The 15,357-nt window shown below is 36.6% G+C and overlaps 1 protein-coding gene across 1 annotated transcript in view; it reads left to right on the top strand.

Annotated features, from left to right (window-relative positions):
* Positions 1-15,357, top strand: part of LOC107713491 (collagen type IV alpha-3-binding protein-like) — a 41,182-nt gene that overhangs the window by 21,818 nt on the left and 4,007 nt on the right. Inside the window, exons 4-16 of the mRNA XM_016519007.1 lie at positions 4,969-5,032; positions 6,833-6,873; positions 6,972-7,110; positions 7,470-7,553; positions 8,292-8,449; positions 10,047-10,139; positions 10,227-10,313; positions 11,340-11,432; positions 11,564-11,644; positions 12,887-12,982; positions 13,079-13,211; positions 14,712-14,782; positions 14,873-15,001. Of these exons, the coding sequence (XP_016374493.1) occupies positions 4,969-5,032; positions 6,833-6,873; positions 6,972-7,110; positions 7,470-7,553; positions 8,292-8,449; positions 10,047-10,139; positions 10,227-10,313; positions 11,340-11,432; positions 11,564-11,644; positions 12,887-12,982; positions 13,079-13,211; positions 14,712-14,782; positions 14,873-15,001 (1,269 nt within the window). The remainder of the gene's footprint in view (positions 1-4,968; positions 5,033-6,832; positions 6,874-6,971; positions 7,111-7,469; positions 7,554-8,291; positions 8,450-10,046; positions 10,140-10,226; positions 10,314-11,339; positions 11,433-11,563; positions 11,645-12,886; positions 12,983-13,078; positions 13,212-14,711; positions 14,783-14,872; positions 15,002-15,357) is intronic.

The raw sequence follows: 15,357 nt of genomic DNA, 5'->3' as shown, positions 1-15,357 counted from the left end.
TAAAAAATCAAACAGAACATTTAAAAAAAACCCCCAACCCCCCCCCCAAAAAAAAAAAAAAAAAAAAAAACCCTATAAGAGCCATGGGGATTTCCCCCCCATTTTCCAAAACGAAATTCAGGCCCTGGTTTAAGTTGAAGTACGAAAATAGCTCAAGCTAAAACTGAAATAAAAGAAAATTAAAAGAAAATATATTTAAACATTTTTGAAAATTTTTATTTTTAGCTAAAGTGGTAAAATAATTAAAACTGAAATGAAAAAGAAAACATATTAATTAAATATTAAAAATGTCAAAAACACATCAATATTACAAAAATTTTAGGCCTAACTAAAATTTAAATTAAAACATTAAAAATAAAAACGAATTCAAATTCAGTGTTATTTTAGCATTATTGAGATACTGTTATGTTTTTATTAATATTTTGAATCAAGTTCTATCTTTATACGTTACGTTTTTATTTTATTTTTAGGTAATGCTTTAATTTGTGTTTGTGTGGTTCTTAACTAGCCTAAATAAGTTTTTTTTTTCAGTTATCATTTAAAGTAACAATTTTTTAAAATTGTTTTAGCTTCAGTTTTAGTTCTAGTCAACTGCTCAAAATATTAAAACAAACTATTAATGATACTAAAATAACACTGCACACAATATATTTTAATGATACTGCTGCTGAATTAAACATGACACTGATGACAGTGCCTTCTCATTTTCTCTCTCTCCTGCTGTCTTTTGTAATCACTCGATTAGGTTTATTGATTTGGTGTGTGTGGTCTGTGATACAGCATTAATGGATGTTATTATCCTGAAGTTTATCATCTGTGCTCCAGCCGCTGAGGCTATTGATTGTGTAACAAAAACACGGCTGTTATTTTGTACTTCTGATTGATCAGTGGAGGCGTTATCAATGCCATAGTCACAGTAGGGGTGTGCGATATTGACAAAAAATTATATCTCGATATTTTCTGGGATTTTATCGATAACGATAATTAGACGATATTTTGCTGAGTGTGTTATTGTGCTGGTATCTTAAGGACTGCCGAAGACAGCTGACTCCTAATGTTTTTAATATTCTTCATATTCTGTGTGGTGGTCAGTTCATACTGATAAGTACTGAAATCCAATAAGTTTAAACTGATTTTTGCATTTTATGGGCATTTTTTACCGTTATAAAGCCATTTTTTCTAAAAGTGTCCATTATCTTTTGAGCCAAATTCTTACATTTAATCAGGGAATTAGAATAATAAGACATTTGGGCTGTTACCAAGCAAATTAAATCAACACAGTCTTGAATTTTGTGATCATTCTAAATGCATTTTAATAGCCTGAATCATGCAGTGAAAGAAAACACACTAAATGCGCACACACACTAGTCTAGGCTTCACGTAATGTATGCGTGCGCTCTGTAGGGATGTTTGGAATGGTTTTTGCAAAATACTCGATAATGTCAAATCGCACATCGTTAAAACAACAATTACGATATTATCGCAGACGATATATATCGCACACCCCTAAGTCACAGTAAGAGTGCGTTTGATGGCTGTAGTGAATGCGAATCCGAAAGGAGTGAACGAATTTGGATGCTGACGTATACACTGCATGTCAACTGAGTTAATGCCTTAATAATATTTTTTTGCATTGGATTATGGGAAATAGTAGTGCTTCAGCGAGTGTACATCAGTTGTACACTCGAAATCAGAGAGGATTGTGGGTGAAAAGTAGTGAACGAATGTAGGGAATGAACTCGTTCACTCAGAATTCGGACAGCACTACAAAAAGGCTGACACCTGATATAGTGCACTATATAGGGGATAGGGAGCGGTTTCGGACACAGCTTCTGAATGCTGATTCTCTGGTTCTGATAGTTACCTCAGAATCTGCCCACTCAACCGTACATGAACTCACTGTTGCCATCTAGTGCAGGACAAGGTTTCATTCCTCACTAAAGACAGTGTGTATATTCAGTATAGCATACTTCATTCTACATACTGTGCACACAATGAGTTTTTCCATATTCATATCCAAAATGAGCTATACATTATCCCACAATGCAACGTTTTTACCATTGAATTTCCAGTGTAATGTCTGCTTTAATGTTTCTTACTTAACTCAATATTTCATTGACCTGCAAATTACAATTTCACACAGTTTGATTAAAAATGCTAAATAATAGCGATGGATATTAAAAATATGCGGAATACCATGCAATATATGTAATGTCATGTGACAACAATGTAGCATATTGGGTATTGCTTAGTACATACGCTAATTCTAAATGAAAGTTCTCATTACAGATTTATTCAAACATACATTAAATAATGAAGACAACACTATCTGGTTAAATAAAAAAATATAATGAATATGTAATGCAGTCCATATATTTAGCTACATTTTTTATAGACGTTTCACCAAAACCATTCCTGCCAATGCCAAAAATGTTCGGTTGTGTCACTAATTGTTTTACATACTGGGTTTGAAAGAGTATATACTACATAGCATACAGCAAATTGTATACTAGTATCCCATATTGAATATAGCTAGATGAATTAATCTGTATTTTGCGGTAAAATCTTGTGATAGATAAACTGAGATATATATATTTTTTTCCATTCAGTTGTTTTGACTCTTATCTGCTCTGACAGGTGTACATATATTTAACATAAATAGATTGTTTTGACCGTAAAGTCGTGTGTGTTTACAGGCAGTTCTTATCTACAGGAAAGGTTTGTTTGTGTAGGTATATGTGTGTGTTCCTATTTCTCTCTGGGCTTTGTGTTCAGTGTGTGTGTGTGTGTGTGTGTGTGTGTGTGTGTGTGTTAGGGGTGGGAATCTCTAGGCACCTCACTATTCGATTATGATTTAGTGGGCTGCGATGCGATGATAAAACGATTATCGATGCATCTTTTTTTCTATACAGATTTTATTTTTTCTCACTGTGTGACTATTGAAGCAAAGTATTTGTAATGGTCAATAATGAATTTACTTCCAATATCTTTTATTAATAAAACCAAGTGGAAGTGATTTGGCAAGTCATCTGGAAGTTTACATTTGCCAGCAAATGTCCCATCATTGCAAAGAACCAACAGGAAAAGAAATGTGTGCCTGTAGCGAACACACCGGCAAGTGCTGCAGGCTTATTGGCTCACTGACGCTGATGAGATTAACCCCTTAGGTATCGAAATTTGGTACCGAACGACAAGACGTTTTTCGATACTCGATGGTATCGAGGCAATTCGGTCGGTGCCTAAAAAGTATCGAACTCGATACCCAGCCCTAGACACGACTTGCATATAGTGTGGCTATTGTCCAGGTCTTTTTTCCCTTCAACTTCATAGAAGAACACGGACTTGACAACCCTGCATTCAACATGAACTGCAGGAGGCAGATTTCACTGATCAGGGGTCGAAAGTAAGGAGAGATGACTGACAAGTTCATGCTGGAGGATTTGCTGCTCAACAGATCCTGTTTTAGTAATTGTAGCAACATTTTTATTCGTTTTTGTTTTTATTACATATCAGGGTTCCAGACTGCGACCAAACCATTTTTTCTGCCTGTGCGACTAAATTTTGTGAGCGGTCGCGCCGCGTTGTTCAACTCATAAGCTCTGCCATTTCTGTTGCATATGAGAAACATCAAACGGCAAACGAAACTGAAAGCATAACGAAACCGCGCTACTCGTTTGAACTGCGCAGAGCTTAAGAGTGTAGAGCCTGGTTTATACTCGCCGCGTCAGCAGGAGCACGAAGCAAAAATTACGCAAATATTGAGGAAACGATGGAAGGTTTCAAGTTAAAGTAAAAGACCGCTTCTTAAACCAGAGAAGGTGAACATGTTGGTATTCTTATGGGGGGGAAAAAACATGCAAGCACTGTCACCGACAGCAAGTTTAGTTTTACTTTTCTTTTTTTAATTTTGAAAAGCTATGCTATGGAAGCTCTCTTTTATTTATTTTTTTATTTGATTCCTCAGTGTTTGCTAAACGTTCTGTAATTTATTAGTCGGTATATAATACAGCATGTGGTGTATGTCATGCCTCATCTTATTAGTTTTTGTTAATAAATGTTTTGTAAGCTAGTTTGTCATTGTATCTTACTGTTTTATTGTTGTGCTTTTTAATTAAGAATAACAAAGAATCCATCTTTTTAGTCTTAAAAAGTGAAATATGTATAGATGTATGTAAGCAAATCAGATTGCTTAAAAATCAAGAAAATTATCTTTTCTTGTAAAACCTGACAACAAGATCACGAATTTGAAAGTGAAAGCATCCGAAGACCGGCTTATAACACAGCAAAAGAGGAAATCCCGTTCACAAAATTCAAATCACAAATACTACTGCAGAAAAAGAACAGGTTGAATGTTAACCTCTTTCGTTTCCATATAACTATAAACTATGATAAAAGTTCATCAGCATGCATTGATTAATCCCATGTTGTAGCAAAAAGAAAAAAAAATTGCTACCAAATCATGTGCTCGTGCGACCAACTGAGAAAGTTTTTAGCAAAAGAGCGACCAGTGGGAAGAATGAGTCTTGAGCCCTGTTGTAAGATGTGCTCCCTTTACAGAATGCAGAATGATCGTGAAAGTGAACTGCAAGCGATCATTCACAAGTGATTTCAATAGCCCTCATATTGATAGCGGCTCCCTGATGCGCAAAAATTATATACAATATTATGAATGTTTGCGAGAGCGGGCAGGACTGGACACAAAAATTGCAGGAGTGGGATTGAAGGTGCTGTAAGTTTTTGACTCTACTAAAGCTTAAAAATACCATAATATGTTTGCAGATATTTAAGAAACATGCTAAGTTAACATACTTGTTTATCTGAAAAACAATGCTACAGTCAGTTATTCTCCTTTGAAAATGTGCGTTCCGGGCCGGAATGGCGGTCTCTGTTTTGGTTTGTGAAACCCGCCCACTGCCAGTTTACCCAATTGTATTTCGGCACCCCGGGTTGCCAGTTGGCAGAAAACAGCGTATTTCATTTCATTCATCGTCAAGTGCGCTCGTTCGTGTTGGTGTCGTCAATCTGGCAACCTGCGTGTGCGTCAAGTCTGAGGAGGAGGGGCCGGGTGAAAAAAAACCCTCTCCAATATTTTGAATTTGGTCTGCAATACCTAGTTCAACCACTCGGTGTCAATCCTACATACAGCACCTTTAAGAAAGCAATCCCGCACAGGGCTCTAAGCCAAAGTGCTTCCATACACTAGCTTTTAATGCAGAGGGTGCCTGATCATGCGTCTCTTACGTGCACACCACAGACTGTCCGGGTGCTGCACTTCCACGCTTCAGAGTTCCGTCTTTTGCATTCCGTCGATATTATGTTGTCAATTAACATTTAGAAAATCGATTTTGACATTTGTGAATCGATTCAGAATCGTCCACATCCGCATCGTGATGCATCCAAGAAATCGTTTTTTTCTCACCCCTAGTGTTGTGTGTGTGTGTGTGTTCGGACTGAACTCCGATTCACTGGATTCGTTTCAGTATGCGGAACGTCAGAGGAGAAGTAGTTGATTTTCAGATCGTATTTCATTCCCTCTTTCAGATTGACTGGATTGGGTGAATTTATTAACGTGGTACAGAGGTCAAATTTTTGTTCATCTGGTGGAAAGATACAGTAACCTGGGCTTGTGCCGTCATGCTCTGCTCAGAAGCCTCGTGGGGAGACAGTCATTGTGTGTGTGTTTATGCTGCTAAATAAACTCAGAAACTATTTTCAGAGGCTGTTACTTATGAAATGAGCCACAGGAGAGCTCTGAGTTCATGGAAAGTGACCCTCTGGACTGTGTGTGTGTGTGTGAGTGAAGTATCCTGAAGAGGAAGTGGAAATAGTTTTGTCGCTCTCTCTCTCTCTCACACACACACACACACACCAGTTTGTTGCTTTTGTCATGTTTGTGTTTGACTTGTGTAAATATCAATGTGAATATGAACTGAATATGCAGCTCCTTTGAAAAGTTTGTTGTCAGTGAGATTTTTAATATTTTTAAAAGAAGTGTCTTCTGCTCAGCAAAGGCTGCATTTATTTGATCAAAAATACAGTGAAAACAGTAATATTGTGAAATATTATTTACAATTTAAAATAGCTGTTTTCTGTGTGAATATCTGTTAAAATGTAATTGATTTCTGTGATCAAATTTTCAGCATCATTACTCCAGTCTTCATAGTGTCATATGATCCTTCAGAAATAATTCTAATATGCTGATTTGCTGCTCAAGAAACATTTCTAATTATTATCAATAGTGTTGTCACGGTACCAAAATTTCAGTATTCGGTACCCATACCAGTGAAAATCCACGGTTCTCGGTACCAATTTCGGTACCAAAGCAAAACACAAAAACATGCTAATTAAAAAATTTGACTATACTTTCATTTAATCTAAACTGTGTACATATTTAATTTTAAAGGGCTTTTGAAAACCTAGAGTTATTAGGCCAAGAATAACAACTAAGTTAGCTAAAAAAAAAAAGCCCAGAACTGCTTTTCTGACTGATATGACACAAACAATGTTAACCATTTGTACATTCTCTAACACGCATATTTCAGATTCACAATTCATTTTAAAAGCCTCTGGTGTGTAAAAATAGTAAATATCATGTCCTGTTTTTTTTACCCTAATAAAAGTTATAGGAGCATTAAATAGTAGGGCTGTGTATCACCAGCTAATGCTCATTATATTAGCGATCACGATACAGAGGCCACGATACGATACGTATCACGATACAGGACTGCACTGAATTTCACCTCAAATATTCTGATTGTTTGCATCTTGTTTTTAAGCCCATAAATAATAATGTACTTGTTGTAATAAATTTATATTGTAATGTACTTTTCAGCCACCAGCGGATACTCAGCCACCTCCACCTCCTCCTTTAAGGTGAGAACCAAATTAAATGTCCAGTATTGATCAAATATGGTGACAATATGTCATGCCTCCCCACTCTGAATTCATACGTTTGTGTTTGTGACCCACAGAAGGGTCACAGTCTGCGAGAGAAGCTGTCAGAGATGGAGACGTTTCGAGACATCCTGTGTAGGCAGGTGGACACGCTGCAGAAATACTTTGATGGCTGCGCTGATGCCGTGACCAAAGACGAGCTCCAGAGAGACAAGAGTGAGTAGACTGAGTCTGTTCTGGTGTATGAGGGAGAGATCAGGATATAGAATATGCTGACACATGTTTAGACAAAGCTGAACCTTATTCAGACTGCAGCGACGTCCAGATTCCTCTGCATGGGTGCCGTCGCTCTCGCTCGCTCTGGATGCATCTGTTGTTACAACACAAGGGTCTGTTGATTCACACAAATGTTCAGCTGCCTCTTTTGTTCGTCCTAGTCCTTCCCCTAAATCTCTCTCAGCGTTGTGTACTACAGTATGTGTCATCTCTCAGTATATGAGTGGGCCGATCTGAGCACCACCAACCACAGGGCCATGAGTTCATACTGGCTGTTTGTGTGTGTTTTCTCTGCTCAGTCGTGGAGGATGATGAAGATGGTTTCCCTACCACTCGCTCCAATGGAGAATTCCTGCATAACAACAACGGCAGCAAGGAGAAATGTAAGTGCATCTACTGATTTCTGCATGTGGGGAACATCAGCGGGTTTTCACGCTCAATGAATTCTCTCTGATTCAGCTCGAGACGACAGTACTGGGGCGCCACTGACATTATGAGCCGTTTGTCCACTTAATTCACTCCTGTTGTAATGAATTGTGTGAAATCTCTAACATAAAGTCAGCATGTCTCCAGTGGAGCTGTGTTGAGATGTTTTCATTGCGTTATGCATTTCTGCTTTTTTTTTTTAAGAGGAAATACTTTATGGCTGAATTGAATGTTGTCATTATACCGTGTCTGTTCTTGTATAATATGACAAAGAACGTCAGGTGTTTTGCACCGTGTCCAAACCAAACATGACAAGTTTGTTTGTCTTTATTGAAAACAAAATGTTTATGAATTAATAAACTTAATATAAACTTAGACTTAATTAACAAAACATATATATAACTTAACATATATATAACTTATTATAGATATTTCATATATTAATGCGCATATATATATATATGTATATATTATATAATACATTTATAATATATGTTTTAAAATATATAATAGAAAATTTAACTCAGGCAACTGCTGGTTGGAATAAATACTCAGAAAACTCATGGAAGAGATTTGATTTATCACTTTTTATTGCATTGTGCCTGATTTGGACACTGTGTAACACTGTCTGGCAAATGAATGCCTCTAAGGTGCCTTCAAGGAGTGTGACTGGATTTGTTCTCTCTCCCCATCAGTATTCCAGTGTTTGAGTCATAAAGGCATTAATGGGATAGATTTTAAAGGAGAGGCCATCACGTTCAAGGCAACCACGGCGGGAATCTTGGCTACACTTTCTCACTGCATCGACCTGATGGTGAAGAGAGAGGACAGCTGGCAGAAGAGACTGGATAAGGTACGAAACACGGACATCTGGAGCTTGTCCTTGAGCTGATCAAATCAGAAGAGAGATGGTGTTTCTGTATTTCAGTGCTCCGTTGGCAGGCTGCTGTTGTGATTGTGTCTCTGACAGAGTGAAATTTTTCCCTGACTGAAAATAAAACACATTAGTGTGAAGCTAAAAAAGCACCCACAGTTAAGTCATGTATGAACAAGATCTGGTGTCAAAATTATGGCACATCAGCCCTGGCAATTCACCAGCTAAAGGAGTTGCAACTTTGGCGGAAGTGTTTTGCATTGATGCTATATGTGAACAAATTTGGTACATTAGCTGGCAGAGCAAAGTAGGGCTTCCATGACTACTTAATTATACTAATCACCTAGAGCAGAAGTCGACTATTCGGTTTCACATTCTTGTAGTGTGGGATATATTTGGTTTTTAAAAGTTTTCATACAAAATAATGTCACCCATTGACAGAATGAGTGCAGCTGAAGTCACATGACCCATGACTAGTCGACACAAGCATCAAATACTGGTGCAACTAATCGACTAGTTTGTGAAAACTAGTTTTCGGTATCTGAAATAAAGCTTTAAAAATTACAAATATTAATATTGCATAAAAATGTAAATTATGTAAACAAAATTTAGACTACCCAAAATAAGCTGAAGTACTGAAATGATTAAAACTGAAATAAAAATAAATTAAAACTATATAGAACTATTAGAAAACTAATAGAAAAGAACATAAAATTATTCAAACTAAAATGAAAACTAAAAATATAAAATAAAAAGTTACATTCAAAATATTAATAAATACTGTAATACTAAAGCAGTAATACATAACAAAATTACTCAAATTTACATTAAAATTAAAATGAAAACTAAATATAAAAAATAAAGGCTAATTCAAAAATATTAATAAATACTGTAATACTATATAAGACATAACAAAATCACTAAAACTTAAACCAAAATTAAAATGAAAACTGAACATTTAAAAATAAAAGTGGATTCAAAATATTAATAAATATTAAAATACTAAAAGATTTATATTTATAATACTTATACTAAATACTAAAATAACGCTGGTACAATCTGATGTAAGAAGTCTTCTATCAGAGCCAATCAGAACATTTTGCATGACAGGATTATTATTTTGTAAATTTTCATTAATATGCAGCAAACAGCTTTTCAGATGTGTGCATTTAGCCTGTTTTAACTACTATAGTTATAGCATCATCGTTTTGGTGATGGTTTATGAATGGAAGCCATACTTTTAAACACGGAAAGCTGTTGTTTCTGTGAATAACTGCTGCGGTATCTTTACCAGAAAAGTTCATCCAGACGTTTTAATGGGTTTGTGTGTGATAGAGGTGGAGCTGAATCCGTCTGCCAATGTGTCACAGTCAGCAGCATTCAGCACAATACTGACACATACAATCAGAAGGAGAACACGGGCGTTTTGCTTCTGTCTGAACAATGGAACGCTTCAGAACAATCCTGTACCGATACAGTCTCACACCGAGACAAGATCTACTCACGCCAAGACATTAAACATCACAGCAGCAGTGTTTAGTCAGCTAAAGCCGTTCCCCTCTCTTGCTTTTTACAGGAGATGGAGAAGAGGAGGAGGATGGAGGAGGCGTATAAATCAGCCCTGTCCGAGCTGAAGAAGAAGTCTCATTTTGGAGGGCCCGATTACGAGGTGGGTTTTGTTTTGCGCTGATGAATGTTACAAAAGTAGGAAGAGCAGTAAACTGTATGGAGATGTTCATCTTGTTCTGTCCATCAGGAGGGTCCAAACAGCCTGATCAATGAAGACGAGTTCTTTGACGCCGTGGAGGCCGCTCTGGACAGACACGACAAAATAGAAGAACAGGTGTTCTAACTTTAATGATAAAAAAGAGGATATAAATATATTACTTTTGTAAACTGTTGTAAAATAAAATATAGTTGTATCTCGGCCAAATATTGTCCTATCCTAACAAACCATACATCAATGGAAAGCTTATTTATTTATGTATAACTCTCAATTTTGAAAAATTTACACTTATGACTGGTTTTGTGGTCCAGCGTCACATATATATTTGATATTTATAGGCCTAATTATTTTATTTTACACTGCAAGTTACAATACTAATATTTGTCTTAATTTCTTCACTTCCAAACGTTCAAATCTTTAAACTTTTATACTAGTGAAATATTATAAACTTATTTTATGATTTAATTCATGTGAGTGCTGCATGTTCAAAGTCAAAACGCAGCACAATTGCAAGTTCTACAGGCTTATTTGGGGCATGTTTATAATTCAAAGTCCCACATTATGCACAAAATATTTTTTCTGGATATTACTTAACACATTTGATATATAGATTTTGCGCACTAATATTTTTATTGCCTTTCTTTAAACATATTTTTATCATATCAGCAAAATCCAATATCAATTGACCTATAAATGCATTGATATATTAGTATGCATATATTAATATGTTAGTACTAGTACCAATTGCAATTCATATGTATTTATTGAATAAAATATGTCTTGCAGTTACCCTGTTTTGCAGTTTATAATATTTGTGCAGGTATTAAAAAGGTCTTAAAAAGCCTTATTTGATTTTAAAAACTGCAAATGGGACACATTTACCGCATGATGTGTCGCTTTGGGAAAAAAGCATCTGCTAAATGCATAAATGTAAATGTAATGCAAATGTAAATATTTTCAGCTTTTTAAAAATGTAAAGCAAATAAAAAAAATTTATTTATAGTCTATTTATTGTCTCAATATGTCTCCAGTCTTATTGAGCAGGATTCATCAGTGCATTCTATTCTGATTATTCAGTTTCACACATTGTGTTTCAAGTTATGTTATTATGTTTTTATCATTAATGTATGTGTGTTTTTATAGTCTCAGTGTGAGAAGAGCAGGATACAGAGGAGCAGTTCAGTGCCTTCAGGAGACGTCTACTCCAGAGTGGGCTCTCACCGATTCGCTGAGAAGGTGAGCTCATTGTTCTCGTCATGGTTGTCTATAGACCTTCTCGTGTCCCTGTGGTGCTCTGTTTTCCCGTCTTGGTCTCTTTTTTGGGTTCCTGATGAAGCTGCATTCTCTCTTCTTCCTCACCTGTGTAGCCCCTCTCTCGTCCTTGCTCTCCCTCATCTTCTGCTGTAGCCTTCACTCCTTCACTCCATGAGCACCGGTTCAGTGCTGAGGTAACAGCGCCCTCTAGCACACTCATCCAACACTCACTACCAGCTGTTACAGCATGAGATTCATAATGATGCATCACCAATGCATTCGTAAACATGTAGATATGGCTGCGTTTCAAACCCTAGTGAGCTGCCTACTTAGTCAGCAAGACTTTTTGGCCATCATTAAAACATTTTATTAGAGTGTCCTGCTTTTAAATGCTTTAAAGACCTATATACGTGCGTGTGTGTGTGTGTTTAAAGCCCTATTAGTCAGCATTTTAGGCCATCATTTTAGTGTGGGTATGATGCTGTGCTAATGGCCAAAACTGCTGTCAGGCTAGGCAGCGAATTAGGTTTTAAAACGCAGCCAGTCATTTTATTGGCAAGTCTGCATGATGGATAACCATGTACTGTTACAGCACATTAAAACCACATAGTCTGCCTTATCTCTATTTCCTCTGTATCTGAGTCTTTGTAATTCGAAGTTGCAGCTAATAATACTTTTTAATTGCTTTTAATATCATAATATGCATGTTCAATACCTTCCTGGAATTATTTTACTTTAAGTCACCTTGAAATCCAAATAGAGCTAATTTGTTTAAATTCATGTTCCTTGTCTTATCATTAAAGATTTATCTGTGTTTGTTTGTAGTATGTAAATAAAGGGCTAATGAATTGCATTAAATAAACAGTCATTGTTTCAGGCTGCTTTTTTATGCAATGCAGCCGTTCTAAATCCAGTAGTTTAGTGCTGGTTAATATAATAAAGTTTAATGAGTAATATAAAATGCCTGTTAGCGTTGGGATACGTGGCAATTGTCTGGAGAAACAACTTGACTTCAGAAAAGTGTGTGCTGGTGGTGTTTTAGAGCAGGGAGTAGTTTTCTTTTTGTTTCATTCAGAAATACAGAAGTAACTCAAATTACAGAAGTGAAATGGTTTGTGAAAGCCGTTTCATGTTGGCTATCATATTTAGTCAGTATTGGGTAATGTTCACATTTAGTGTTATTAATCTGGATCAGGGTTCCTCAAATCTTGCTCTGGAGGGCCAATGCGCTGCAGAGTTTATTTCCAACCCTGATCAAAATCAGCTACCTGTGATTTTCGAATGATCCTGAAGACATTGATTAGCATGTTTGATTATGGTTAGAGCTAAACTGCAGGAAAGTGGATCTCGTGGGCCAGATTTGCAGATCCCTGATCTAGATCCTCTTAAATGAGCGCATGACCTCTGACCTTGTTGTTCTGCTGTGTTTTGGACAGGTGGAGGAGATGGTTCAGAATCACATGACCTACTCCCTGCAGGACGTCGGTGGAGACGCTAACTGGCAGCTCGTGGTGGAAGAGGGAGAGATGAAGGTGAGTTTGATCTAATGTCTGATTATTTTAGTTTGATCGAATGCCTGTGTTTTAGTCTGCAGACTCACTCTCCATCTGTGTGTTTGTCTCTCTCAGGTGTACCGGCGGGAGGTGGAGGAGAACGGCATCGTGCTGGACCCTCTGAAGGCCACACACTGTGTCAAAGGGGTCACAGGTCACGAGGTCTGCCACTACTTCTGGGACACGGATGTCCGTAACGATTGGGAGAGTGAGTGTATATACACACACACACACACACACACACACACAACATGGTATTAGACATTAGCTTAAAGCTGCCATAGAAATCACTTCTGTTGCATTTACATTTTTTTCTGAGATGCACTTAATTTGTAAGTTCCTTGCACCAAAAACATGATCAGTACTGAATCAATAAGAACATGTCTACACTAAACCTTTAATCAGTAGCTCAATAACTATTGATTACTTTTAGAAAATGTAATGATTACAAAAAATAATTATATTCTTATTCATGATAAAGAATAGAATAGAATGGAATAGAATAGAATTTTACTGACATAGTCACCACTGATAAGCTACTACTAAATAAGGTGAGTTTGATCTAATGTCTGATTATTTTAGTTTGATCGAATGCCTGTGTTTTAGTCTGCAGACTCACTCTCCATCTGTGTGTTTGTCTCTCTCAGGTGTACCGGCGGGAGGTGGAGGCGGCCGGCATCGTGCTGGACCCTCTGAAGGCCACACACTGTGTCAAAGGGGTCACAGGTCACGAGGTCTGCCACTACTTCTGGGACACGGATGTCCGTAACGATTGGGAGAGTGAGTGTATATACACACACACACACACACACACACACACAACACGGTATTAGACATTAGCTTAAAGCTGCCATAGAAATCACTTCTGTTGCATTTAAATTTTTTCTGAGATGCACTTAATTTGTAAGTTCCTTGCACCAAAAACATGATCAGTACTGAATCAATAAGAATATGCGATTTGTATTGTGAAAAGCGCTATACAAATAAACTTTATTGTCCCATTTAGTTCACAACGCATCTCACACAGCACAGTACATAACATAAAATAAATTAAAATATAGCAACACTCAAAATAATTTGTAATTTTATTACACGCTTTTGTCATTTTTGGTGTTTTATTAACGTTTAGTTTAATATAGTTTTGGTTCAGTTTTAGTTTTTATATATTTCCACTTAGTTATTTTAGTGCTTTAACTTAAACTTATTTCAGTTAGTTGTCATGATAGCATTTTAAATGTTTAAGTTTTTCTACTTTTTAGATTTAATTTCACCAATTTGTTAATTATCAGTTGAAAAAATAAATAGTTTTAGTTAACCCTGGTGTAGAGTACAATTACATGCCATATCAATCTCTTACTGTACTCACAAATATCATGAAAAATCAGGTTTGTATGATGGCACACGTCTTCATATAATCTAATAAAGCTCTTCTACTGTATCATATCATTATTAATGGAGCACGTTCGATGACTAAGCACAGTTTGGCCTGTGTAAGCAGCATATACTCTTACCACGCTTTTACATGCTTTAATACAGTGAATTACCAGAACACTTTCACTGTCCAGATGATTCAGCCGCTCCTCCTAATGATCACTGGCCCAGTCGATAGTGATGCATCTTGGGTAGAATTACTCGTCATCGTCTAGTACCTCTGTGTACTCTTCACTTGAGTTTAGCTTTATCAGCTCTCATTATTGTCTGTCTCCAGCTACTGTTGAAAACTTCAACATCGTGGAAACGCTGTCCGATAACGCCATCATCATCTACCAGACTCATAAGGTAAGAAGAGAGCATGCTTTCTAAGTGAAGCACTTCTTTATAGTGATTTGATTGATTCTGACAGATTATCTTGTGTTTGCGTCCGTGTAGAGAGTGTGGCCAGCGTCCCAGAGAGACGTCTTGTACCTGTCTGCCATTCGTAAGATTATGGCCAATAACGAGAACGATCCAGACACATGGCTCGTCTGTAACTTCTCAGTCGAGCACGAAAATGCCCAGGTGAGTCTGGTCTCCATGGCAACCGCTGAGTCAATCTGTTCGTGTAGTAGCAGCAGTTTAACGAGTTTGGTGCACCGTTTAATGCATTTATGGGTTTTGTGGATCAATTCTGACTTCTAGAAACATTTGAAATTGATTCAGATTTTGTGCATTCACTTCATTTAATTCTCCATTTTATATATATATATATATATATATATATACACTACCGGTCAAAAGTTTGGAATTTTTTACAGGAGTTTCTTATGCTCATCAAGGCTGCATTTATTTGATCAAAAATACAGAAAAAAACAGTAATCTTGCAAAATGTTATTACAATATAAAATAATGGTTTCTATTTTAATATCCTTTAAAAT

This window comes from Sinocyclocheilus rhinocerous, unplaced genomic scaffold, assembly GCF_001515625.1.
Source record: "Sinocyclocheilus rhinocerous isolate Xijiao unplaced genomic scaffold, SAMN03320098_v1.1 scaffold1937, whole genome shotgun sequence".
Classification (NCBI taxonomy): Eukaryota; Metazoa; Chordata; class Actinopteri; order Cypriniformes; family Cyprinidae; genus Sinocyclocheilus; species Sinocyclocheilus rhinocerous.
Note: the sequence above shows the minus strand (reverse complement) of the source record. Positions and strands in the feature narration are given on the sequence as shown.